The sequence below is a fragment of the Leopardus geoffroyi genome, chromosome B3 (genome assembly GCF_018350155.1).
Source record: "Leopardus geoffroyi isolate Oge1 chromosome B3, O.geoffroyi_Oge1_pat1.0, whole genome shotgun sequence".
Classification (NCBI taxonomy): Eukaryota; Metazoa; Chordata; class Mammalia; order Carnivora; family Felidae; genus Leopardus; species Leopardus geoffroyi.
The window spans coordinates 51,734,244-51,760,371 of NC_059337.1; the positions used below are offsets into that span (position 1 = coordinate 51,734,244).

At 41.6% G+C, this 26,128-nt stretch overlaps 1 protein-coding gene and 1 long non-coding RNA gene across 2 annotated transcripts in view; both read left to right on the forward strand.

Annotated features, from left to right (window-relative positions):
• ONECUT1 (one cut homeobox 1) overlaps window positions 1-11,956 on the forward strand; it is a 46,136-nt gene extending 34,180 nt beyond the window's left edge. The window contains exon 2 of the mRNA XM_045449697.1: window positions 4,192-11,956. Within this exon, the coding sequence (XP_045305653.1) occupies window positions 4,192-4,484 (293 nt within the window). The 3' untranslated portion in view covers window positions 4,485-11,956. The remainder of the gene's footprint in view (window positions 1-4,191) is intronic.
• A 9,063-nt stretch (window positions 11,957-21,019) lies between these two features.
• Window positions 21,020-22,914, forward strand: LOC123583000. Its single transcript, XR_006704691.1, has 3 exons — window positions 21,020-21,294; window positions 21,551-21,892; window positions 22,579-22,914. It is a non-coding gene; the product is annotated as an uncharacterized LOC123583000 (long non-coding RNA).
• Window positions 22,915-26,128: the final 3,214 nt, after the last annotated feature.

Sequence of the window (26,128 nt, forward strand, 5' to 3'; positions counted from 1 at the left end):
TTTTAATGTTTATTACTTTTGAGGAGGGGAAGGAGCAGAGAGAGGGGGGTACAGAGGATCTGAAGTAAGCTCTGTGCTGACTGAGACAGACCAATGCAGGGCTTGAACTCACAGAGCTAGAGATCATGACCTGAACCAAAACTGGAAACTGAACAGACAGCCACTCAGGCAACCCTGTCATATTCGTTTTTGAAAGTGAATGAATGAATCAGTCAGCTACGTGCATCAGTATTGTGTAAAGCTGGGTCTACATGGGCTGATTCAAACTAACTAGAATTGCCTTCAGTCTAGTCAGCTCTTTTTTCAGAGACTTAATCTAGTTTGCCCAATGAGGGCTATAGTTGCCCCTGGGGGCAGGGATTCTATTTGGGAAATCTCAGCTGGTTCAGTATATGTGACTCAGTGCTCTGAGGGATGGGGCATTTAATACATACTTCCCATTATGTGGATGCTACCTCTTATGTTGAGAAGGGGCACAGCCAGTAATGTTTGGGTGATGTTATGAAAGGTACCATATGGCCTGACTGGCCTAAAACTGTCTCTTTTATGACTGAGCTTTCCCATCATGGCCTTTCTGAAATTCTTACCCTCATATTTCCCTGTGATTGGAATTGGACCAGTGGTCCTTTGGGGTGAGTGCGTGCTAGGGCCTGGGCAACCTAATTCATCTGGAGAAGAGAATTTCTGTGTCTATTTATTTTTATTTTACTTGTTTCAAAATTTCTATATTTTGTATATATTTTATCATGTATATAATACTGTAGTAGAGTAACACATATATATAATTTGTAAATAAATAATATTAGGAAGTGTACACTCAAAACATTTTTTGCTAAGTAGCACATGGTTAAAACATTTTAGAGACTCCTTTATTGGACTCCAAAGACTGGAGTCTCCTTCAGCCATCACCCATTAACTTTTCAGCTGATCTGATTGCTGAGCTAATTTGTGCTAAGGCCTTAGGAAAACTCTGAAATCCAGGAGCTAAAGCGATTAGGAATGACAGGTAGGGGCAGGCAGAGGAGCAGGGCTATGTGTGGAGAGCACAGAGACTGCATCTGTCCCAAACTGGAGCCATCTGGTAGGAAATTGAGAACCTGGAATAAAAAGAGGCAGGAGGTGGAGCAGGAGACAGCAATAGGAGGGCAGCCAACAGGAGTTATGAGGAGGCATGAAAGGGTAACAGGACTTCAGGCAGAGACAGGGACTGGGACATAGTCAAGTTGAAGTGTTGGGAGGGTGAACTTGTGGAGGTTCTGGGTTTGGAGGGGAGCCTGGATCGTGCCAGGGGCGGGTACACCCTCCTGCTGCACACCCTCCTACATGTCCTGGTAGTGATGGTGGCCTCGACGTGCTGGTGTGGGCAGCTGAGATTCAAGCAGCCACCCCACCATCAACTGCCTGGCTGCAGTGCTTGCCATTGGCCTCCTCGTCCTCTGGGTGACGGGCTGCACTTGTACCTTCCTGCTCAGCATCGCTAGGCCTATGCTTCTGATTCTGGTGGATGCCTCACTGCACCTGCAAAACCTCAAGAACAAGATTGAGAACAAGACTGAGAGTATTGGTCTCCTAGGTGCCTGGGATCTGTACCAATGGCCTGGAGAATGTCTGCCCACCCCCGACTCTGGCCTGGAACCAGCGACCCAGAGCCCTTATCCACAGCCCTAAAAATAGAGCTCCCCTTCCAGTTTAAAAAGTAGGACATCTGTGACCATTCACCCAGGTCCAAAATTGGGATATCCCTCCTATCCAGTCCCCATTACCTAGGAGACCAGACTCTTCCCCAGCCCTGAACTTGGGGCTTGGAGATCAGAGTATCCATGACCAACCTCAAACTCTGGACCCAGAGATACTCCCCCACCCTCAATCTGGGACCCCCCCCCCCATCTCCCATGCTCAGCCCCAAAGCCGGGATCTGGAACCAAGGGAATCTCTTGAAACCTGGACTAAGGCTTTTCCAGACCTCACCCCAGCTTTGAACCCAGGTCAGGGCATTACCAGTCTTGAACCTGGGACCCAAGTGTTCCCAGCCCCCATCAAGACAGAGGATTCTAGGGGTGCCTGGATGGCTCAGTTGGTTGAGTGTCCAACGTCGCTCAGGTCATGATCTCATGGTTTGTGAGTTGGAGCCCCGTATTGGTCTCTGTGCTGACAGCTCAGAGCCTGGAGCCTACTTCATATTCTGTGTCTCCCTCTGTCTCTGCCCCTCCCCTGCTCACTCTCTGACTCTCTCTCTCTCAAGAATAAATAAACATTAAAAAAAAAAAAAAAAAGACAGAGGATTCAAGCATCCTGACCCTGTTGAACCCTTGGTTCCAGGTGACCCCCACACTCACCAGTCCCACTTGACTCTCTCCAGCTCTGCTGAGGGATTCTGCCCCCTCCCTTTCCAAAGTTCCACAGTGATGAGGACCAAGGGGTGGGGTGGGGTGGGGGTAGACCTAACCCAGAATGGGGCATCTGTATCAGTGTTACCACAACAATATAGGCTGTTGCATCACTCAAGCCAAAAGAAAGAGAGAGAGAGAGAGAGGAAGAAAGAAAGAAAGAAAGAAAAGAAAGAAAGAAAGAAAGAAAGAGAGAAAGAAAGAAAGAAAAAAGGAAAGGAAAGAAAAGAAGAGAAAAGAATAAAAGAGTAACAGCCTCTACGTCAATCAGGAAGATACCCCATCTGCCTGTCACCGTTACTGGAGCTCATGTCAGAGTAGAGCCAGCCAGAAATGAAGAAAGCACTGGTTGCTCCACAGTGCCTATGTAGGGGGCTGAGAGGCAGCAATCTGATTGGAGCCAGGGCATAGGAGCCTTCTTTTTTTTTTTTTTTTTTTTTTAATTTTTTTTTTTCAACGTTTATTTATTTTTGGGACAGAGAGAGACAGAGCATGAACGGGGGAGGGGCAGAGAGAGAGGGAGACACAGAATCGGAAACAGGCTCCAGGCTCTGAGCCATCAGCCCAGAGCCCGACGCGGGGCTCGAACTCACGGACCGCGAGATCGGGACCTGGCTGAAGTCGGACGCTTAACCGACTGCGCCACCCAGGCGCCCCATAGGAGCCTTCTTAAGTTGCATTAGCATAACCAAAGCATCATTTTTATATAGGTTGTGCAGTTATTTGGGGATGGCTATAGACATTGATTGATGATGGAAATTAGGAGTGGGTGGAGCGTGTTATTAGCAATGTAGTCCTTAGTGCCTCTTTGGCAGGTGGAAGCTAGTGAGCCATATTAGCCCTCAAAGAGGAAGTATGGCACCTGAGGTTAGGAGAACCCCTGATCCAACACCAAACCATGGGGGCCCAAAGGCCACATTTGGATGATACACCAGAACAGTTCTAGCAGCCAAGAAGCATGATACCTGATGCAGGACCAAAAGGCATGAGAGGAAATAGGTCTTCTGAGTGGGAGATGAGGTAGGGGAAGAAGGAGACTCCAACAGCAAAAAGGCACAGAGAAACCCCAAAAGGGAATGTGCCTAATATGACAGGTTTAGCCCCAAATGCAAGGAAGCAGGCTTCACACCTCCCAAAGTCCTGGTTCCACTAAATAATCAGTAGAAAACTGTTTGATGGGCACGGTAGCATGCTATATACAGTTTTCTTACATACGGAGTTGCCTCGGAAACAAAAAAGATCAGGAGGATAGCAAATGCAATTCCTTTTTCTATTGTTTTCAGACTCTCTTAGGCTCTTAGTATTCTACCAGAAGCAGACCGTAAACCCCTTGAGGGCTACAACCACATCTAGGTAATAAGACTTTGTAAAGCATTTCAGTTAACACAAACTTATGCATGTACTATTTCATATATCCTTACCACAACCCAGCAAGGTAGGTTTTTTGCAGATGATGATACAAAAATTCAAGCAATGAGTTTGTTTTGTCAGAACAATACAGAAAATACATTCTGCAGATGAGGAATCTGAGGCGCTGGTGGTGTTAATTGATTTACCACTTACCATGGACAAAGAGTTGATGCTTATAAAGCCAGGACCCACACCCAGGACTCGCAGAACCCCATCTCCTAATTCTCTATCCTTAAATTACACTTTCTTCCCAGCCCAACATGGTGCTAAAATTAGAGGTCAGCAGTCACAAAGTGGTCCATGAGGAATGGCAAACAAATGCTATTGGCTCTGCCTTTCTACTCTTGAATCTCCCAGGCAAGTTTGTTCTAACACTTGCTATGTTTTTTTGCAGCATGCAAAAGGAAAGAACAAGAACATGGGAAGGATAGAGGCAACACACCCAAAAAGCCGAGGTTGGTCTTCACAGATGTCCAGCGTCGAACTCTACATGCAATATTCAAGGAAAATAAGCGTCCATCCAAAGAATTGCAAATCACTATTTCCCAGCAGCTGGGGTTGGAGCTGAGCACGGTCAGCAATTTCTTCATGAACGCAAGGAGGAGGAGTCTGGACAAGTGGCAGGACGAGGGCAGCTCCAATTCAGGCAACTCATCTTCTTCATCAAGCACTTGTACCAAAGCATGAAGGAACACCCACAAACTAAACCTCGGTGGAAAAGCTTTAAATAAAAAAAATTTTTAAAAGACCAGGACCTCAAGATAGCAGGTTTATACTTAGAAATATTTGAAGAAAAAAAAAGTGTTATTTATAGTCCAAAGAAACCAAAGACTTAGCTCACCTGCATTCTGACTTTGTTCGGAGACACACACTTCAGCGGGGCAACGACTTGGCAAGAGAAAATATGAGCAGAAAAGCACCACTGGATCTCACACCTTCAATCCATGATCATTCTCGCTGTGCTTGGCTGTTTTGTGGTTTGGAGCATAGTGATTTTGAGCCATTGAGTGGACATCTTTTAAGATCAGACTTTCTCATCTGTTCCACTATGCCACGAAGGTGTATGGTGTCTCAGTACTGTGTGTGGGTACGTGAGTGCATACACATACATACACACACACACACACACACACACACACACGCATCACCAGTGGTTAGGGACTTAGGCAGGCTGGTCTTCAGGAAGGGTTGTGCTATAGGAGTGCACCCAACATAGTGTGGGGTTGTCTGAGTTCATTGGATAGGAGTGTGATTTCGCTCGTCTAGCCTAGCGTTTGAACCTGCCAGGCCCGCAACCTAAATGCAGATTCAAACCCAGCAAAGAAAATTTGAATGACACCTAAACCAGTGCATTCTCTTTGTTTGTTAAGGAATGTTCAGATATTTTTTAAGAAATGAAACAAGAGTCCATCCATTAAAAGAAAAATCACCTAGGTACCAAAGAACACACTTAATATTATAGTGCAGGTATTTTATTGCAATGATTTTAATAACCAAAGCTATTTTTACACAAGATACTATGTAAAGTTATACGTATAAACTGATCTAGCTGTAATACACATGCCACATAGAATCATGACTATTATTTATGACTCTTGAAGCATTTGAAATATTAGTTTTCAGAACTGGCAAGAAAGAATGTAGCTTCAGGGAAGCAATTAATATCAGAACAGAGAGGTCAGTGTAGTATACATGTACATCCAGATGGCACACTCCCTTTCGGGATCCATAAATGATACTTAGACATATAGACGTGATGCCATAATCTGTTCATAGCTGAGAAAACCTGGGGATTCTTCCAAAGTAGGACCCCATTTATAAATTAGAAAACTAAGTTTAACAGAGCAAACAATTAAATTAGAACATTTGTTCAAAGTAATGCTTTTTTAGTAAAAGACCACTGAATAAAGGATATCATACTTGGGTTGATTTGACTGAAAGTTGCTTTATGCATTTGACACCAAATACCTTTTAAAAATATTTTACGAACACACAAAGTGAGCAGACCAACATTATTATTAAAATGAACTATCCAGTATTTGTAACCAAATTGATCTTATTGCCAATCTCTGACATATTATGACTTGAACATCAATAAAAATAGCAGAGGCAACTGAGAAGTGGTGGAACGCCATACAAAAAACCAGAGTTCTAGTGGAAGACAAGACTTTGGGTTCTATTGGCGTAAAGCTATTTATTTCACTAAGCATAGCCTCCAAAGTATACTACATTCTTTCTTGCTACTGCATTAAGCTGGAAATTTTCTAACAGAGAGTCCACTCTCTAACAGGGACAGATAAAACACTAGATCTGAGCTTCCAAATACAAAATTTTCAATTTCTGTTTTTCCAAATCACTTAACCAGAACTGGAGAAATCAAGGGGGAAGAAAAAAACTAATACAGTTGTACTAGCAGTACCCAAGTAAATCACTTGCTTCCCAGAAAAATTCTCTCTGAACTCCATTGAATTGTAACTCAAACAAATGGATGTCTTTTGTACTATTAGGTAAAGAATTGGGTACTCTTGGTTAATTAGCACACCTAATTAGAGATATGAAGTGAAATGTTATCACAACAATAAGTTGTTAATTGATATTCATTAAAATGCTAAAGGAAAAATATTGAACCATCTTGACACAAAACCTAACTCCTTAAGGTCAAGTCTCAGCGTCTTGTCTAGGTCTAGAAAGAGACGGGCACCTGGAGAGATGAAACTAAACCAACAAGCCATCTGGATCTCCTTTATGTCTGCTGTAGAATGAGAAAAGCAAACCAACACATACTTCTCCTTTAATGAAATAGTGCATTTGCCTTGACACATTTTGTCTTAGTATTTTTTTTATCTCATACCAAACTCCAGCTTAAAAATTTCTCTTCTAAATATGGCACAACTACAGTTCAGCTATTAAAAGAGAGCATTTCAGTGGCCACCCTTAGAGATTTGCTTAACATATAATCTTGTCAATGACATAAACCAAAAGGAAAAAAACTGATTAACTTTTTCACTCTCTCCAGGAATGGTGGGGGCCAGGGGTACAGCTATAATAATATATTTATAATTCAGGAGGGAGGAAAGCCTTATTTATTTAAAACATGAGAATATTAAATGCAGGGACATTCAAGCTGTGTCTACACACAATCTTACCAAATTCAGCTCCCCAGGAAAAACAAAAGTTGAATTCAAACACCATGGTTTTTGCTTCGTTTGTGCTACATAACCCCTTCAGATTGATCCAATTGCATTTGACCTTTCAACCAATTATTTTGGTACTGTGTAGACACAGTCTCAGAGAATATTACTACATTTCTAATATTCCCATCATAATGCTTTTTTGAAAAAAAAAATACAGTGATCCTATTTGCTGACACCAAAGATAATTTTCATACCAGCATTGAATTTGCACCCATTACGCAATTTCAGGGCCTAGAGATATATTTTCTCATAAACAGATGCACAAATCAGAGCCTGAAAAACAATTTTTTTACTTGACCAAGTATACTCACAACCTTTGCTTTTTAGAAATCATAACGACAAACTCAGCTTCTCACGAGCAATATACTCGTTACGTCATGTACAACTGATTCTTTATTGCTTCTAACTTGGCATGTGGCATTAATTTATGGCTCAGCTTTCTTAACCTACCACACTCAACGGAGCAGATCACATGCCATTTGCTCATCCATTATTTCTCAATCCTTTTGGAAAATTCACCTAAAAAGGTATCTCCTTCTTTCATTTGTATGTTTGTTTCTTCCAGAACCGCACTTCACTTAACATGTTTTGGGGTTCTGTGGGGTTTTTTTTTGGTAGAATGGAAGTTAGACTGTTTTTCACCATAAACCATTCAGGTCCTCTCATGCCTAGAAGTTTCCCTGAAAGGGGGCAAAGAAAGAGAGTGGAAGATGAGAAGTCTGGATACTCCAGAGGCCCAGACTTCAGTAAATGTTCAGGTAAATGAATTCTGAATGTCAGGAACTAAGTATTCAGTCCCTGGATGCAGCTGTCATAGACCCCAAAACCCAAAGAGAATGTGGGGAAATTCAGAAATTCTAACTGAATATGTCACTCACTCTGCACCCCCCCCCCCAAAAAAAAAAGCATAATTAATTTTCCAGGACAAAAAAGTAAAAGCACCATGCTACTTTTGGACTCATGCCACTCCCATTGCTACCCCAGGTGAATGATCCATCTTTGCAGGTTAAATGCAAACTTTGCTATACCAAAGAGTCCTAGGACATTTTCACATGAGCTATAAAGGCATTTTCTGTAAGAAAGGTCCTCCCTTCTTTGTACATAAAGGATGAAAACTATGCATTTAGCAAACAAAGAGAAAGCACTTCCCCCTTTCCTATCTAGTTGTTTAGGGTGCATTCAAACACCAGAGGCCATTTTGAGATGCGATTGGCCTTCTGGATTATTCTTGTGGTGTGGTTAGCTTTACAGTACATTTGGTAACTATTTCCTAAATAGTAAGGACAAAGAAGCAGAAGGTAAGAAATAGCTACTTCCACGTGTAAAAAAAAAAAAAAGAAAAAAAAAGAAAAAGAAAAAAAAAAGTGTAAAGATCTACTATTTATAGTGTGAACCAAAGACGCTACCTCACTCGATTTCCATTGGTGATTTTAATCACATTGATGATACCAAAGAATACCAAAGATATTTTCATGCACGGCCTTGGTCTGCAGAGGGAACTCCACCCTTTTCCCTCCCCCACCTCTCCTCCCCTCCTCACTCTTCACTCAGTGTGTAAACTTGTCTTCATTCTTAATAATAATGATACGAAATGATAACAACAACATTAGGAAATACTACTCTTACTACTGCTAGTTCTACTTGTAAATCTCTAGGCAAACATGTTGCAAACTTTGTAAACTCCTAGGACGAGTGCCTTGCTTGAACCAAAGTGTTAAACCGCTGTTGACCTCTCACCTTATACTCTTTGAATACCTCAGCCTCTTAGAAAGGCCACTAATGAAAAAAAAAAAAAAAGGAATAATTATTCACCGTGGTGCTTTTTCCGTGCAACCATGCAATGAAACTTTCTTTGATACCAAAGGATGACTTTTCCCCCCAATTTCTTGCTGATAAACCAAAGCTCCTCCTCCTCGTTCCCTCTCAAGATCCCCCCACTTCACCGAGCCCCTTCACCAGGCAGGCCGTGCATCACTTTTACCAATTCCTCCAAATACCTCATAGTAATAAAGTTTTAGGGTTATGTTGTATAGAGAGTCTATGTGATAAGGCAGAACTTACTAGTTTGATAATTGTTAAGGTTACTTTAAAAAAAACTTTATAATTCTTATTTATTTTGTAGTTTGTATGTTTGGGATGTCCCCCCGCCACCCTCCCCGCCCCCCCGCCACCGCCCCCCCCCCCCCCGCTTTGGTTTGGGGTTTATTTTCTTGGCAGAACTGCTCTGTTGCTCAAGGAAGACTTAATTTCCAGAAATGTTCCCCAGGTGGGTTAAGGATTGTGTAAAAAAATGCAAGAATGGAATAAGAAATGATTCTCCTTTTGATGGTTACTTATGAAGTTTTTGTGTTTTGTAGTAAATTTGTTTCCACAGGGTAAAAAAAAATATATACATATATATATATATAATCTCTTTTTTGTGAAACTGGTTCCTATTTTTCTCTATAATGTGCTGTGATTTTTTTTAATTTAATTACATTTTATATGAGCTTATTTAATCACTGCTTTAATTTATGACTGTGTAGTTTTTAAAATGTATATAGTAGAATTGAAACGGCCAAAGCTTTACGTTACAATCTTTTTGTTCTTGATGCTAAGATGAAGCTGAAGGCAAGAGCTTCTCTAACTGCAGGGTGTATCTTCAGCTTCTTAGCAGACACTTCAATGTGTGTTGTGAACACTGCCAGGTTCCCCCCTCAAAACACTTGTACATGCCAAAATGAGTGTTTCACGGTAGTCCTTTTTGTCACTTAGAAAGGAGAAAGGCATTATTCGTGTTCTTCCTTTAATTTATTAATTTTTTTTTTTTTTTAGAAAAGATTATTTTGCAGGTTAGACCTGAAATTCCAAAGAATTTTAGAGTTGTTTAATGTTTCAAAGCACCGGCATTTTGTGAGATACTTTGCTACTTTTTTTTTTTTTTAAACCATTCACACGGGTATGAGAAGTAAAGAGTGTAAAAAAACACAGAAAAACAAACAAACAAAAAAAAAAAATCAAAGAGGCAAGCTAACTTGAATTTGGAAATCCTCTTAAGTTTCACCAAGTTTCTGAACTGCTTCAAGGCAGGGGGCAGGCAGAGAGGCAATTCTTCTGGCTGAGCTGAGGAAAGTGGAATGGCTTTGTGCCCTGACTGAGAAAGTCAAGGCTGAGAGGAAGCCGGCCCAGCTCCTGCCTGTCTGGCCAACCCACAGGAAAGCAAGACATAATTGCTTAGCCCCAGTTAATCAAGGAAAATGTTTCACAGTTACATGCTCCTCTCCACATCCATTTCTTGTAATCTGCTACCTACAGTTACCCTTCCCCTTTGCCCCCCCCCCCCCCGCCCACCACCTCCCACCTCTACCCATCCCCCCCTCAACCACCCCCCCAAAATGGCAAGAGCTCTCCTCAAATGTCAGAGTCCTGAGTGCATATATCCCAGCCCTATTTGAGTTTGTCTCTTCTCACTCATCTTCCCACTACTTTTCTTGTCCACACCAGAGATGGTCCCTGCCCCAGGCCCCCTTAATCAAAGCTGTTCAGATTCTTGGCCCTGCTTTAGGTCAACACACACACAATTCTCAGCCAACTAGCAGTATCCTCAGAAGTGCCGGTGCCCACTGTTTTATTTTGCGGAAATAAATTGCTTCAACTATATGGAATAAATCCATAGATGTAAATACTTTTCCTCTCAATACAAGAATTTTATCTTATTTTCTTTTGCAAGGGTATTAGGGGTGGGGAAGGAAAGGGAGGGCTTAGACTTTGGGTCAAATGTTCCATTTTCTTAGAAACATTTTTATACTCGTTATGTATGTTAATAGGGCAATAAATCTGCTCTGACTTGCAGGATCATTGGTAAGCATTGACTAATTATTTGTTTTTAATACAAATGCTGAGCAGTGAATTACAGAAAGCCCAGGAAAATGGTTGAGGGAGTAGACTTTTACCATCAGCAATGAAACGCTGAACAGAGTTGTATTCACAAGGTCATATTTTCTGTTTCTGTGTTAGTCTTGATTTTCTTTTTGTGGTATGTTCTGCATTTATTACATAATCATTGTGGGCTCATTTTAGATTTGCCGTCTGAACCAAGTGACAAGTATTTTTTAACAAAATAAACTTTAAAACATTGTCTTCCACTTGCTTCGGTAGTTTTCATATCTCCCTGTGTTCCTTGTCCCTTCAGAAGGCAGCCCATGTGTCACTCAGACCTGTCCCCCCTCCCTTCTATTTTCAGTACACCTTTGACCTTCACTATCGTTTGAGTGTGACTCAGTTTCCCTGTTCAAGTTAGCTTGATGGTTTATTATGTAAGGAGGGTGCCTAAGACAATCATCAGGTAAAAAAAAAAATTAAAAATAAAATTTTAAAAAGATCAGTAGAGTAGAAAATCTTCCAAGAGCAGAGGGAGTTCTTCCTTAGCAATGAAAAAAAAAAAAAAAAAAAAAAAAAAAACCCCAAAAAAAAGGTAAATACATAATTAAATAATTAATTTAAAAACCTAACCATGAGGGGCTTAGAAGATTTTTTGATAAAAGACAAACATTGTTGTCATTTTCTTCTTCAATTAGAAAGCAGTGGTAGTTTCTACGTTGCATCTGCATTTCAGACTAAATGATTATTGTACCCAGTTATGGTTGTTCGCTAATATTTTGTCTCTCTCTCTCTCTCTGTCTAATGCTTCTTCTGTATTTTTGTGTGTAGCAACAAAAAGTGTAATGCATTAGGCATTATTCTGGTTTGTTTATGAGTATCTCCTGTACTGCATTAAGGTTTCTTTCATTTTTTTAAGCTTCGCTACTGTTCTCACTTTATGCCGTGCAATATCATCTGCTGTGTTTGCTAAGCAAAAAAAGAAAAAAAGAAAAAAAAGCAAGTGATGATGCCATCATGCTTTTCAGTGTTAAAATGTTTCAGCATTTATGTAGTCACCAAAATGTAGTAAAATAAAATGTTGGATTTTCCAGCACTTTAAATTTAGACAATTCTTGCCTTCTTTTGTTCTTATTCTCTGCAATTCTCAGCAAGGAGCTCATAGTTTTTCTTTGGAGGAAGGGTGAAACTGAGAGGGTGACGTGCTTGAGAACTAACGCCAGTGTCATGGTTTAAAGAAGGGTTCATTACAAGGGAAAAAAGAAAATGGTATTCTCCAGTGGAGCAGAAGGCTGGTTTTGTTTATTTTGTTGTGTTTTGGTTGGTTTTGTTTTTTTAAAGATTTTATGTTCAGGTAATCTCTACACCCAACCTGGGGTCTGAACTTACAACCCCAAGATCAAGAGTCTCATGCTTTACCGACTGAGCCAGCCAGGAGCCTCAGGAGGCTGTTTTTAAATGGAAGTGGGACATTCTATTTGTAGATGTTAGCCATTTGTATTAACCTGACTGACTTTCAGAAGAAATAAAAATTATTATTAGAGAGAATGACCTTTAAAAGTCCTCATCAGTAAAATACTGTGTGTGTGTGTGTGTGTGTGTGTGTGACTCAAGAGCTAGGGGAGGATGGAGAATTAGGATCTTCAATTAGAAAGCAGTGGTAGTCTAGTGATTGATCAAGAGGCCTGGTTCAGGTACAAAAGGAAACTGGGTTTGGAATTCCTGCTATGCTCATTACTAGATTTGTGGGCACATTCTTTAACTTTAATGATTTAACTTCCCTAAATCTCAGTTTCTTCATCTGTAAAATGGGGATAAGTATCTATATATTTTTTAAATGTTTATTTATTTTGAGAGAGAGAGAGAGAGAGCAAGAGTGGTGGAGGGGCAGTGAAAGAGGGAAAGAGAGAGAATCCCAAGCAGGCTCCATGCTGCCAGGGCAGAGCCCAGTGTGGGGCTTCAACCCACCAACAATGAGATCATGACCTGAGCCAAAACAAGAGTCAGCTACTCAACCAACTGAGCTACCCAGGCACCCTGTGGGCTAAGTATCTATATTACAGGGTTGCTGTGAGGATTAGATATTACAAGTAAGTAAAAGTATGGTATCTGGTATATGACAAATCTTTAATAAATCTTAGCTGTTTTTATTATTGGTAAATATTTTAAAGTGCAGATATTTTTCTAGTTAAAGAAATAATATCTAAGTTAGGCTTTCCATTTTTTCAATATAAAAGCAAGATTGCTTTCTCAGCATATTCCAGCAATTACTTTACATTTTCCAAAGTTAGGAGATATGCAACAAAGACGTACAATAAAATGTGAATAGGGATTTGCCAAGTGGTCCAATGGGTTGACCCTAAAGAGATGCCCAGTTTAATGCCTAACTTCCAGGACACCAGAAAGGAAAAAGCAATTGCCTGTCTGGAAGAAGTTTTTGAAGGGAAAGTGGACTTTGAGAGTCTCCTTGTAGGCATCCCAAACACTGTCTCCTGAAGGCTTCAACTATTAGAGTCTTTAGCCGAGTGGAGCTAGTTTGGGTAGATTTGGAAGGCTCCACAGAGAGAACCTAGAGGGTCTAAGAGTACCTGCAGAAGAAATTATAAATGTAGCCCAGGGGAAGAGAAGTCAAACAAAAATGGAAGCCTCCTAGATGGGGTCAGTAGTTCTCTATTTCATTAAGTGCTAAAACTAGCATACATACTGACTGCAGATGGAAAATAAATACCTATAAGATGTAATTGGTTTCAAATCCTTCCAAAGAAGATTTTTCTGGGATGCCTGGGTAGTTCAGGTGGTTAAGCGACCGACTCTGGCTCAGGTCATGATCTCACGGTTTGTGGCTTCCAGCCCTGCATCTGTGCTGACAGCTCAGAGCCTGAAGCCTGCTTCAGATTCTGTCTCCCTCTCTCTCTGCCTCTCCTCCGCTTGCATTCTGTCTCTCTCTCTCTCTCTCTCTCTTGAAAATAAATAAAACATTAAAAAAAAAAGTTTTTCTATTTCCACCCTACTAGGAAGGGTCCTCACCTCCAATGACTACATTCATGACAACCTGATGCACTCAGTAGGTTTGTTCATGGGCTTAAAGGAGGTGATGGGAGACAATTCACCTTATTCCCTTTTCAGGTGTTTAAAACTTTACTCCCACCACCAACCCTCTAACGTGTTACTACTAAAAGTCTCCACAACCAGGGCATTTACTTCATTCCATTTGAATTTAGTCAAGTTACCATGGTCAGGACCGCACAGTGTTTATTACATCAGCCAGTTCCTTAGAAAACATTAAGCAGGAACATTTTTGCCTTTGGCTTCTTGTTTCAGATTTTTTGTTTTGGGGGAAAAGGGTTAGGTCTCAAAGCCATCTTTCCATAAAAACAAGAATTTCAGTAATAGGATATGACATCTTTTCTTAACCAGCAGTCTAAAAAAACACCCAGGGAATGAACATCAGTAAATTTGCCAAATAAGATGTTCCTCACTCATATCCCGCCATCAACAACAATTTGGTATCCATCCAAGGTCACAAGTACCTTCATGGGAGCTATGGGATCCAGCATCATCTACCAAGGGACTCAGGAGGATTCTTGCCCACCCATACAGGGTAGTAAGTCCCAGCTTGTGGACCCTGCAATGTACCAGGAACTGGCTCTAGCCTCTCTTACCCATGGTCCAGGAACCCCTGGAGAACACTATCTTAGACAATTATCCATGAACAACAAAACTTTTGTGGAAGTCCAGGAGTCCAGCAGAGGTTCCAGAACACCACTGGAGCAACAACAACAACAATAACAACAACAACAAAATGAGTTCGGATGCATTGGAGAGGGTAAGAGGAGTGGTTTGACTTTACCCACATCACTCCTCCCCCGAGAGGCCTTCTTAGCCCATGATTTCTCCCACAGTGGAAAGTGAAAGCACATGAGTGAGCACGCAACTTCTATAGCTGTGCAGCACAGGGCCAAAGATGCCCATTTTTCTCCCACTGCACCTAGAATACTGAATTGTGAGCTCACACATGGGAGACAGAAGGTGGCTGGCACAGTGGCAGATAGAGCTCTCAGGGCACTAAAGAGACACAAATCCTAATAACCATGTCATGGACTCCATCAAGAAGCTTACCCATGATCTACTGAGGATCCCTCACCCACAAATCTCTCCAAGTGGCCACAGTCATCCCAGCACTACTCAAGTCTCACCCCTCCACACACACACACACACACACACACTCTATAGCCAGTTACCTATGTGTGCTCCCAATAGTAGTGAGAGAAAGCTTTGCAGACGGCTAGGGAGCCCTCACAGAAAGCCTGCACCAGTCCAAATCTTTGGTTGAGGGAAAGACCATAAAACTTGAGCTTTAGCACCACCTTTGGGAAAGCAAAAGGGAGGCTATCAGCACTCAGCCTGGTGTGAAGGATCAAAAGAAGGCACACAGCTTAAGAATTCTGCCACAGGAGGCAGCAAGAAGCATGGAGCAGGGATATCCATAGAAGGTCTGAGAAAACCTCAGAATCCCCAGCAGGACTCAAGGAAGATAGTTCTCTGTCACACTTATTCAGTAAAGACTGGAGAGGGGCACTACAACTTCAAACATGAAGATAGCAATACAAGACTTAAAGGAAGATGAAAATTTGAGGCAACATGACATCACCAATGTATCACAATACTCCTCCAGTAACCTACCTCAAAGACATGGAGATCTGCAGTTTACCCAAGAAAGAATTTTAAACAGCTGTTTTTAGGAAGATCAATGAGCTATAAGAAAACATAGAGGGGTGCCTGGGTGGCTCAGTCAGTTGAGCGTCCAACTTTGGCTCAGGTCATGATCTCATTGTTCATGAGTTCCAGCCCCACATTGGGCTCTGCTGACAGCTCAGAGCCTGGAGCTTGCTTTGGATTCTGTGTCTCCTGCTCTTTCTGCACCCCCCCCCCCCAGCTTTCACTCTCTCTCTCTCTCTCTCTCAAAAATAAGTGAACATTAAAAAAATAAGTATAACTATAATAATTTACTAATGGATACACAATATAAAAAGAAGTAAATTATGACATCAAAATCATAAATACATGGTAGGTAGCAGTATGGTCCCACTTTGGCTTTGCTGTCTCTTTGATCCTCAATAAATTTCTCAACCCGGTGTTTCTCAGACTCTGTACACAGATCACCTGGAGTTCTTGTCAAAATGCATAGTCAGATTCAATAAGTCTAAGATGATACCTGAGATTTGGCATTTCCAAAAGGCTTCCAGGTGATGCTGTGATGCTGGTCCACAGACCACACTTTACAAAGCAAAGACTTAACTTCTCTGAGCCTCAGCTTCCTCTTTTATAAAATCAGGGATTAAGACTTGGAGGCTCTTCCCATTAAAGCACATTCTGATAACCCCACAGGCAGGGCTGGATCTTCAGAGGCACTAAGCACTGAAAAGATTATGATGTACCTCCTTTCACCCACCTCCTCCCTACCATATCCCTAATGTAGAATTCAAACTCAAAATAATACTAAACCTACAGTACACAAAAAGAAATTAAACACATTTTCTATTTTTCCCATGGTAATTACTTTAATGCTTTTCTTAATAGATCAAACATCATAGTCTTTCCAAAATTTGTTGTCACATTTTGAGTGCCCCTGCATGGTTGGTACCTTAAATGTGTGTTTGGTCCACCTAATAGTAACTCATCTAAGCCAAGTCAATCAGCTGGCTCAGAGGATCTCAGGCCATATGCCCAGAACATTCAAGGCACCCAAAGCACTTGCTTATCTGCACCTTATCATCCTCTGGGAAGAGCTAAGACCAACCTGGGAGCTATCTAATCATAAGAAAGTGTGGTAGGGTCCCCTCCCTAAGGAAAGAAAAAAAAAAAAAAAACCTCAAGGCAACCTGGCTATAGGTGACAACATCCCTCACAAAGATGACGATGATGATGACTGATGATGTTGTAACATGAGACCCCTTAATCAGGCTACATGTTTGTGTGTTACTATATATGGGAGACAAAGAAGTAGAAAATATATAAAAAACTATGCCACGTGGCATTCAGGGCTCAGTTCTTTGGGTACAACCCAACTGAGCAGTGCCAGCAGGAATAAAGTTGCTTCCTGGAAAGAAAAGCCTCAGTATCACGAGTCTGTGTTAGAATCCTGCTACAAAAGGAATTTTTTGTTTACTTAACTGCAATTCTAACTTATATGCCAGGTACTTTCTATGCAAACATTCGCTTGCCTCCTCTGCCTATGCCTTACTCAAGGATTGCCCCACCTGTTCTCAGTTCCATAGCACCTAGGGTTGCCATATACAGCTATGCCCACCGGAAGGAGGTGGCTGGGAATCTTATAAAAATTCTCCTTCCATCAGGCCAAGGCATTGGCTACACACTGTTATGTTAGATTGCCTCCTTATGTAAATGTTCACTATAAAGGGGAAAGAAAGATAATTTAGTCTTTCCTCTAGCATAGTAATCTCAACTAGGGATGATTTTAGTCCCCATGCAATACTAGCAAACCAAATTCAGCAACACACAAAAAGGATGACATACCATGATTGAGGGGAATCTATCCTAAGAATGTAAGGTTGGTTTAACATGTGAATATGCATTAATTTAACATACCATCTTAATACAATAAGGAACAAAATCCACATGATCATCTTAATAGATGCAGGAAAAAATGTCAAAATTCAACATCTTTTCATAAGAACTATCAACAAACCAGAAATAGAAGGGAACTTCCTCAACCACACAAAACACATCTATGAAAAACTCACAGCCAACATCATATTTAATAGCTAAAGACTGACTGCTTTCCTCCTTAGATCAGGGACAAGATGAGGATGTACAGTATCACCACTTCTATTAAAAAATGTACTGAAGGTTCTAGCTTGAGAAATTAGGCAAGAAACAGTAGTAAAATCCATCCAGAATAAAAAAGAAGAAGCAAAACTATACTCACAGATGACACAACCATGTGTATGGAAAATCTTAAGGGATCTATAAAAAAATTATTAGAACTGATGAATGAATTCAGCAAGGTTGCAAGATACAAGGTCATTATACAAAAATAAATTATATTTCTGTACTAATATATTGAATGAATAATCTGATTATGAAATTAAGAAAAAATTCCATTTTTATGAGCATCAAAAATAATAAAATACTGGGCGCCTCGGTGGCTCAGTCAATTAAGTGTCTGACTCTTGATTTCAGCTCAGGTCACGATCTCATGGTCATGAGATCAAACCCCACATGGGTCTCCATGCTGGTCGTGGAGCAAGCTAGGATTCTCTCTCTCCCTCTTCCTCTCCCCTGCTCACTCTCTCTCTCTCTCTCTCTCTCTCTCAAAATAAAATAAAATAAAATAGAACAAAATACAATACAAGACAATACTTAGGAACAAATTTAACAAAAGAAGTGCCAGACTTGTACATTGAAAACTGCAGTACGTTGTTGAAAAAATTTTGAAGCAATCTAAATAAATTATAATAAGATATACAAATGGAAGATAAAAACAAAAAAGATGCTCAATGTCATTAGTCATTAGGGAAGTGCAAATCAAAACCACAAGGAAATATTACTCTATACCCACTAGGAGGGCTATAATAAAGACCAAAACAGGCATTGGTGAGGATATAGAGAAATTGAAACCCACATTGCTAGTGGGAATGTAAACAGGTGCAGCCACTTTAGAAAACAATTTGGCAGTTCCTCAAAAAGTTGGTCATAGAGTTACCATTTGATCCGACAATTCCACTCACAGGTGTATAACCAAAAGGACTGAAAATATGTTCACACAAAAACATGTACACTAATGTTCATAGCAACATTAGTCATAATAGCCAAAAAAATGGAAACAAGCTAAGTGTTCACTGGATACACGAAATGTGGCATGTCTGTACAATGCACTATTATTCAACTATAAAAAGCAATGAGGAACTGATACACTCTACACTACAGAGGAGCTTCAAAAACATTATGCAAAGTGAAAGAACACAGGTACAAAAGGCCACATGTGTATGATGCTGCAGGGTCAGAAAATGTATCCCTTCTTCTCTTCAAAGTTCTTGGGCTACTCTAATATTTAAATTGATACAAAATGGATTGACAGGAGAAAAACATATTTAATTTCATATGTAGGGGGGCCCCAAAGGTATGAGACTCAAGGGCAAACCAGTTGTGGCTTGTATGCCTGCCTGAGCAAAGGAATAGGATACGGACCTGGGGCTTCGAAGGGGAGGTGGGTAATTCATAGAGCAGGTATTCAGTAACCATATATTTACCCTGACATACAGATACGTCTTTCAGATAAAAAGCACTATCTGAGTTAATAGCCCTCTTTCTGGGCAGGCCCCCTGTCTAAATTCTTTTAGGTAGTTAAGGGAGAGGTAAAAGTTTTTCTTGAGCCTGCAACATTTTGATTGACTGCAGCTCAAAATAATCCACATGCCAAAGTGGCACAATTTGGGGTGTCTGCTACCCTTCAATTCCATTTGTATGAAATGTTCAGAATAGGCAAGTCCTTAAAAAAAAAAAGTAGATATTAGTGGTTTCCAGGGACTGAGGGAAAGGAAATGGGGAGTAAGTGCTAACAGATTCCTTTTGGGAGTGATGAAAATGTTCTTGAATTAGATAGTGGTGATGGTTGCACAATCTCATGAATATACTAAAAAACACTGGATTGTACACTTTAGAAGCATGAATTTTATGGTATGTGAATTATATCTCAATACCATTGTTATTTTTTAAATGATGGTACCTGCTGAAGGGTACAGGAACAGACTTAAAAGGCCCAAAGGCCTAAGCTTGGACAGTATGAACAACAAAACAAAAAACGATAGCATTGGATTCTAACCCATAGAATAAAATAAATATCCATGAGTACACACTGATATAAAGGAAAGAAAGAAAGAAAGAAAGAAAAGGAAAAGGAAGGAAGGGACAAAGGGAGAAAGGAAGGGGAGAGACAGCCCTTCCTTACAGCAGAATTCCAATTTCAAAATATAGGAGAAATGGAAATAATCACCACTAGGCAAACAACACAGTAATATTTGCTGCAAGTGACACCCATTGATGAACGCTAATATCACTAGGTGGAAGTATGATAAACAGGACGTGTGCAAAATCTCAAGGTGTCTCCCATAAGATACCCATCAATTTAAAAGAGGAAAATAATAACTTTATCGCAGAGAAACCTGACAGGCCCCTCCTTAAGGAAGAGCTAGTAAGAGGTCAAAGCTAGCATCACTGGGGGCACCTGGCTGGCTCAGTCAGTAGAGCACGTGATCCTGGATCTTGGGGTTGTGAGTTCAAGTCCCATGTTAAGTGCAGAGATTTCTTTAAAAAAATAACATCTTAGGGGCGCCTGGGTGGCGCAGTCGGTTGAGCGTCCGACTTCAGCCAGGTCACGATCTCGCGGTCCGTGAGTTCGAGCCCCGCGTCGGGCTCTGGGCTGATGGCTCAGAGCCTGGAGCCTGTTTCCGATTCTGTGTCTCCCTCTCTCTCTGCCCCTCCCCCGTTCATGCTCTGTCTCTCTCTGTCCCAAAAATAAATAAACGTTGAAAAAAAAATTTTTTTTTAAAAAAATAACATCTTAAAAAAAAAAAGTTAACATCACTATTTGTTAAGTCATATCAACATCATGTTTCCCCTTATATGATGCACTGACAAAAATGTATTTCTTCAATCTCATCATGTGAAAGTATCAAACAAACCGAGGGACATTATACAACATAGCTGACCAGTACTCTTCAAAAGCATTAAGGTCAAGAAAGACTGAGGACCTGTCACCATTGGAGGAGACTAAGAAGAAATGACGACATGAGCTCCTGAATTGGATCAAGAAAAAGAACATTCGAAAGTCAGATTAGGTCTCTAGTATAGTTAAAAGTATTGTGTCAATGTTAATTCTCTGGTTTCAATAATGGCACTATGGTCATGTAGACTTAAAATTAAAGGAAACTGGGTAAAGGGTTAATGGAACTCTCTGTACTATTTTACAACTTTCCTGTAAATCTCAAATTACTTCAACATAAAAGGTTTAAAAACTTTTATTTAAACCCCTATTTCTAGAGTTATTTTTCTCTGAAAGTCAGTTATGGATTCCGTCTCTGCTTTATAGGTTGCTGACAGAATAATATGAAAAGCCGCAACCCAGTGACATCACAGAGCATGGTCTTGGAAACATCAATCAGGTTTTAACATTTTCCCTGCCACATCGCCTTACTTATATACATTTTGGCCAGCAGATGGCAGCACTCAACCAAGGTTATTTTCAGCAAAACTCCAGACAAAACCTGAGATTGCAAAGAGGGGAGGTAAAACAATGAGACATCCTCAACCCAGGAGTTGAAGGTGACAATGTCATTATATGATGTACAGTCACTGTAGGGAGATGCCATTTTTATTGGCACTTAAGTGATGAGGCAGGAAGGAAAGAACTTGTAAACAGTGAGGTAAGGCTTGGAGGCAAAATTATCTACCCCACCCTATCCCCACCCTGCCCCCACACCCAGCCTGGGGCATCAAAGAGCCCTGGGCACTGCGTCCACTGGGTGCTAATGCCACGCTGTTGAAATTATAACAAAGGATGGCTTGCAAATGTTTTTTAAGCTTTCAAAGAATGAATTACAAGGAAATGATAAATTATTAATATTATAAGACGTTTAATCATTTTTAAATACAACTAATAGCATTTTTTTTTAACTGTAGACTTGGAAGAAACTCCACTTGGTTCTCTCTCTCCTCTCCTCTGTCTTCTCCCCCAAAGCCCAGAACTGCTCCCATGAAAGTCTGATACCCGACCCCCTTATCTCAGCCATCTTTACTAGTTGCTGAGCCCCAGGGCAGGCCAGAGACTGGTTTAAAACACCACAGCTAGCAGGTGCCAGAGCTAGGACTTAAAGACAAGAATTTGGATAAGCCCAGTCCTTCCACTGGAACGGAAACTGGTTCTGAGCTCATGCCATTTATTTGCAAAATGAGTGGGCTCAAAGGTAACAGGGACCTGGGACAATTTCAGGCATGCTGGGCACCAAGGATTCCCTGATGAAGGTGAGTTGTGCTAAGCCAAACCCTTCCCTCAATGGTTCAGACATATAAAATATGTATTGTAATGTTTTCTAGTCTGATTTTCCTAGACTGAGGATTTTTGTTCCTCATTCCACTACCCCACCCACCTAATCTTTTCTTTCTCCCATTGAAGTAGGAGGGAGGATAATGGTTGTGAAATGTAAAACCCAGAGCTTCTGACCAGAGCTTCCTGCTTCTTCTGAAGCTTCTCCCAGAGTGACCTCAATCACTAGGCTTGAAACCAAACAAACAAAAAAAGAAATCTATTTAAAGATATCCTTTCTACCACTTCTAATCCATAGCCTACTGCTAATGGACAGACGGGCATTGTGGTGTCTGCTCAGAGTCCCCCAGCAGTATGAAAATACCCAGTTAACACTCACTGCCTGGCATCCTCAGACATCCTTTCCCCCTCCAGCCCTCCCAGCCCGTTCAGCAAAGCAGCAGATTGGATGTATAGAAAGACATGGCCTGCAGAATCAGCCAGACTCAGCGGGGCTCCCTGGGGCCTAGGCTTGAGAAATACTAAGACTGACAGAGATGGGGTTAAAGGATCCCAACAGGAGCTGTTCCTGAGTTTCTGGTACAGGCCCAGGTTGGGGGTCACTGCAGGCACCAGCCAGCCCAGGGGCCCACCTAACTTGTTTCTGTCTTCCCTTCTAACCCAGAATCCTTGCAGTTCATTTTGACCCACAATATCCCAAGACAGACCTTTTGTATTGCTTTGGAGCCTCTTCCCACATCTGCAGCTGAATGTGACAGGATGTGGGTAAGAGGACTTAGATACTGCGATGCAGGAATCCCTGGCTTTACATAACACAAGCTCTGCTCTGCTGACGGTGCAAAATTCAATACAAGAAAGAAGCAACTCAAGAAAGACATGCATGGCTGTGAACATTTTGATTTGTTGTAATTTTCTCCCCACGCCTCACCCCCACGTGTCAGTGATAACACTTGGCTTTAACCAGAAGGAAAAGAAAAATGAAGCACAGTCCTGTACCCTACTCTGATCTGGTAGCCTTCATTTTAAGAACTCAATCAAAGTCTGGTGGTGGAAGGAGGGGGATGGGTTGAGGGGATGGTGACGACACAGTTTGTTTTTTAACTTCAGTATACATCTTTTTAAAACAAGAACATTTTTCATTTCATTGTCTGCCCCACTGTCCCAGCCATGGCAGGGGAGCTCTGTGAGGGTCTCAGGGGCCTAGAGGCCTGGGGGGCTTGGACCCAACGCTGCACCAGACTAGGGGGTAGGGCCTGGCCCAGCTGAGGTCTCCTGTTTGAAAGGAGAAAGTGGGTGCTAGGGTGTGCTAAGAAGTGTCTGGGCTGTGGCTCCTGGGTTGACCCAACCCATCCCAATGCTCCCATCTGCCTCTTGGATGCTCTCTCTCTCTCTCTTTTTCCGTTGATGCTTTGCATTTCTCTCTCCAGTTCTTTGCCTAGCTTTGGCTCTCTCTTCTCTGGCTCTGTGCCTTTCTTCTTACTGATTCTGCTGATCTGGGTCCTGGTCGTTTCTCCCTGGGGCTGACCCATCTGCTTCACTCCTCTGTGTCCCTGGTTCCTTTGGACCCCACACCGCTGATCCTGCAGAATGTGTCCCACAAGACCCCGCTGCCCTAGGGCATCCGGGCCGGCAATGTGATGAGGATTCGTAGCGTCATTCCTGTCAAGGCTGGCAGGTTTTATGTGAGCCTGCTGTTTAGCCAGGCGCAGGGTGGTGCCTCTGCCCTGCATTTCAACCCCTGGGCTGGATGAGTCTGCAGTGGTCTTCAACACCCTGGTGCAGGGCACCTGGGGCCGAGAGGCGAGTGGCGCAGGCATTCACTTTCTGTACGAGACAGCCTTCCCGCGTGCTCCTCACCAACGCGGAATAAGGGCTCAAGGTGGTGGTCAGCGATCCTGGGTGCCACCACTTCTGCTACCAGATACGCCCTCGAGTGCGTGCCTCTTGGAGGTGGATGGGGACCTGCTGCTGTAATAGGGGAAGCTCTGAGCCAGCCCTGGAGGGCACACCGCGACGGTGGGTAGCAAATAAAGTTCAGCCCATTAACAAAGTAAGTAAATAAAAAAGAACGTTTTTTATAGTCCAAATAACATTTTCACATTGAACCAAATTAAATTATATAAATATATGCCTTAATGTATAATTCCCAGTTAGAATTCAAATTTCTCAAATTGTCCTTAAAAATGTCCTTTATAGTTGTTCATCTTAAGTAGGTTCCAGGGGTGCCTGGCTGGCTCAGTCGGAAGAGCATGCAGCTCTTGATCTGGAGGTTGTAAGTTTGAGCGGTGTAAAATTACTTAAAAGAACATTTTTCTAAAAAATAAAGAAAGAAGAGGGCACCTGGGTGGCTCAGCTGAATAAGTGTGGGACTTCGGCCCAGGTGATGATTTCCTGGTTGGTGAGTTCGAGCCCCATATTGGGCTCTGCACTTCCAGTGCAGAATCTTCTTGGGCTTCTACACCCCCTCCCGTCTCTGCTCTTTCTGCACATGATCTCTCTTTCTCTCAAAATAAATAAACTTTAAACAAACAAACAAACAATTAGTAGGCTCCAATAGCGGGACCACACATTGCACTTGTTTTTTATTTCCCTATTGTCTCTTAATCTACAACATTCCCTTTTTTAATGCTTCTGACTTGGAGACTTGTGATCAGTTGATCTGGAAAATGCCTGCCTCCTGGGTGTGTTTGATGACTTCTTCCAGATGTGGCTTAGCTTGTTGCTCTATCCGTGAAGTCTCCTATAACCCGGAAGTTAGGTCTAAAACAGAGATTCGGGTTAACTTTTTTTTTTTTTTTTAATTTTAGAGAGATAGAGAGCACAAGCTAGGGAGAAAGGCAGAGGGAGAGAGAGAGAGAGAGAGAGAGAGAGAGAGAGAGAGAGAGGGAGACAGAGAGAGACAGAGAATCTTAAGCAGGCTCCACACTCAGCATGCAGTTTGACAAAGGGTTCAATTCAGGACCTTAAGTTCATGACCTGAGCTGAAATCAAGAGTCGGTCACTCAACTGACTGAGCCACTTAAGCACCCCTGGGTTAAATGTTTTTAAAGAGCCAGCATTCTAAGAGGCACCTGGCTGGCTCAATCAGTAGAGCATGTGATTGTTGATCTCAGGGTTGTAAGTTTGAGCCCCATGTTGGGTACAGAGATCTCCTAAAAAGAAAATATTTTCTTCTTAAAGTGCCAGAATTCTAAGTATGTTTTTATAAAATGGAGAAAGTGTCTCACAGAAAGACTGAATGACATAAATGACAATAGTATAAAGTATCATTCACGTATCAACTGGTACTGCTCAATTAGACTGCATTTATCTTAGTCCCATGAAACACAAAACCTACTTACTTATTCATTATATGGATCAGAGTCTACTTATAATTCTACCTTTGGAATCTCATAAGTCACAAATATATGCTCTGATAGGGCTTGGAAGAAACCCACATAAAAGAAATTAGAATATTTAAATCTTTTACAGGAAACACCTGTTTTTTTCTTGGGAGCCTGATCTGTTTACATTTTCTGATTCACAGCCCTGTTCTGACCCCACCCCTGGATCTGATCCTGGTCCAACCGTCCACTTCACACCTGCTCTGCCTGGTCCCTCCCTCAGCCCCAGCCCCATAAGTAGAAGATTGGACATTTGAAGTTTTACCTGTTCCCAAAGTTTACAAGAGCTTCCAATTTCCAAACTTAATTTACCCGCAAATCTAAATAGTTTACCATGTTTTGTGGAATAAAGAATTTGTTCTATGAACATGTGATCTACTCAAAAAAGCCCCCTTAAAGTGATCTCAGATATTTCTTCTGTTTAAGGAAGTGGCGCCTCTGGATCCTCTTAAGACAGGATAACTCTGGGGGTGCCTGTGTGGCTCAGTCAGTTGAGCATCTGACTTCGGCTCAGGTCATGATTTCCCGGTTCATGAGTTTGAGCCTCAAATCTGACTTTCAGCTGTCAGCACAGAGCCCGCTTTGGATCCTCTATCCTCTTCTCTTTCTGCCCCTCCCCCACTTGCACTCTCTCTCCCAAAAATAAATAAACAATTAAAAAAAAAAGGATAGCTTGAGCCTGTTATGATGGTCATGTAACACTGAACAGCAGCGGGGAAGGATGTGCTCCATCTCCAAGCATACCCTCAGAATAAATCAGTCGATTGAAGAAAACTAGGAGGTCAAAAAAAAAAAAAAAAGTGGAGATTGGAGGGACACAACTGTGTGTAC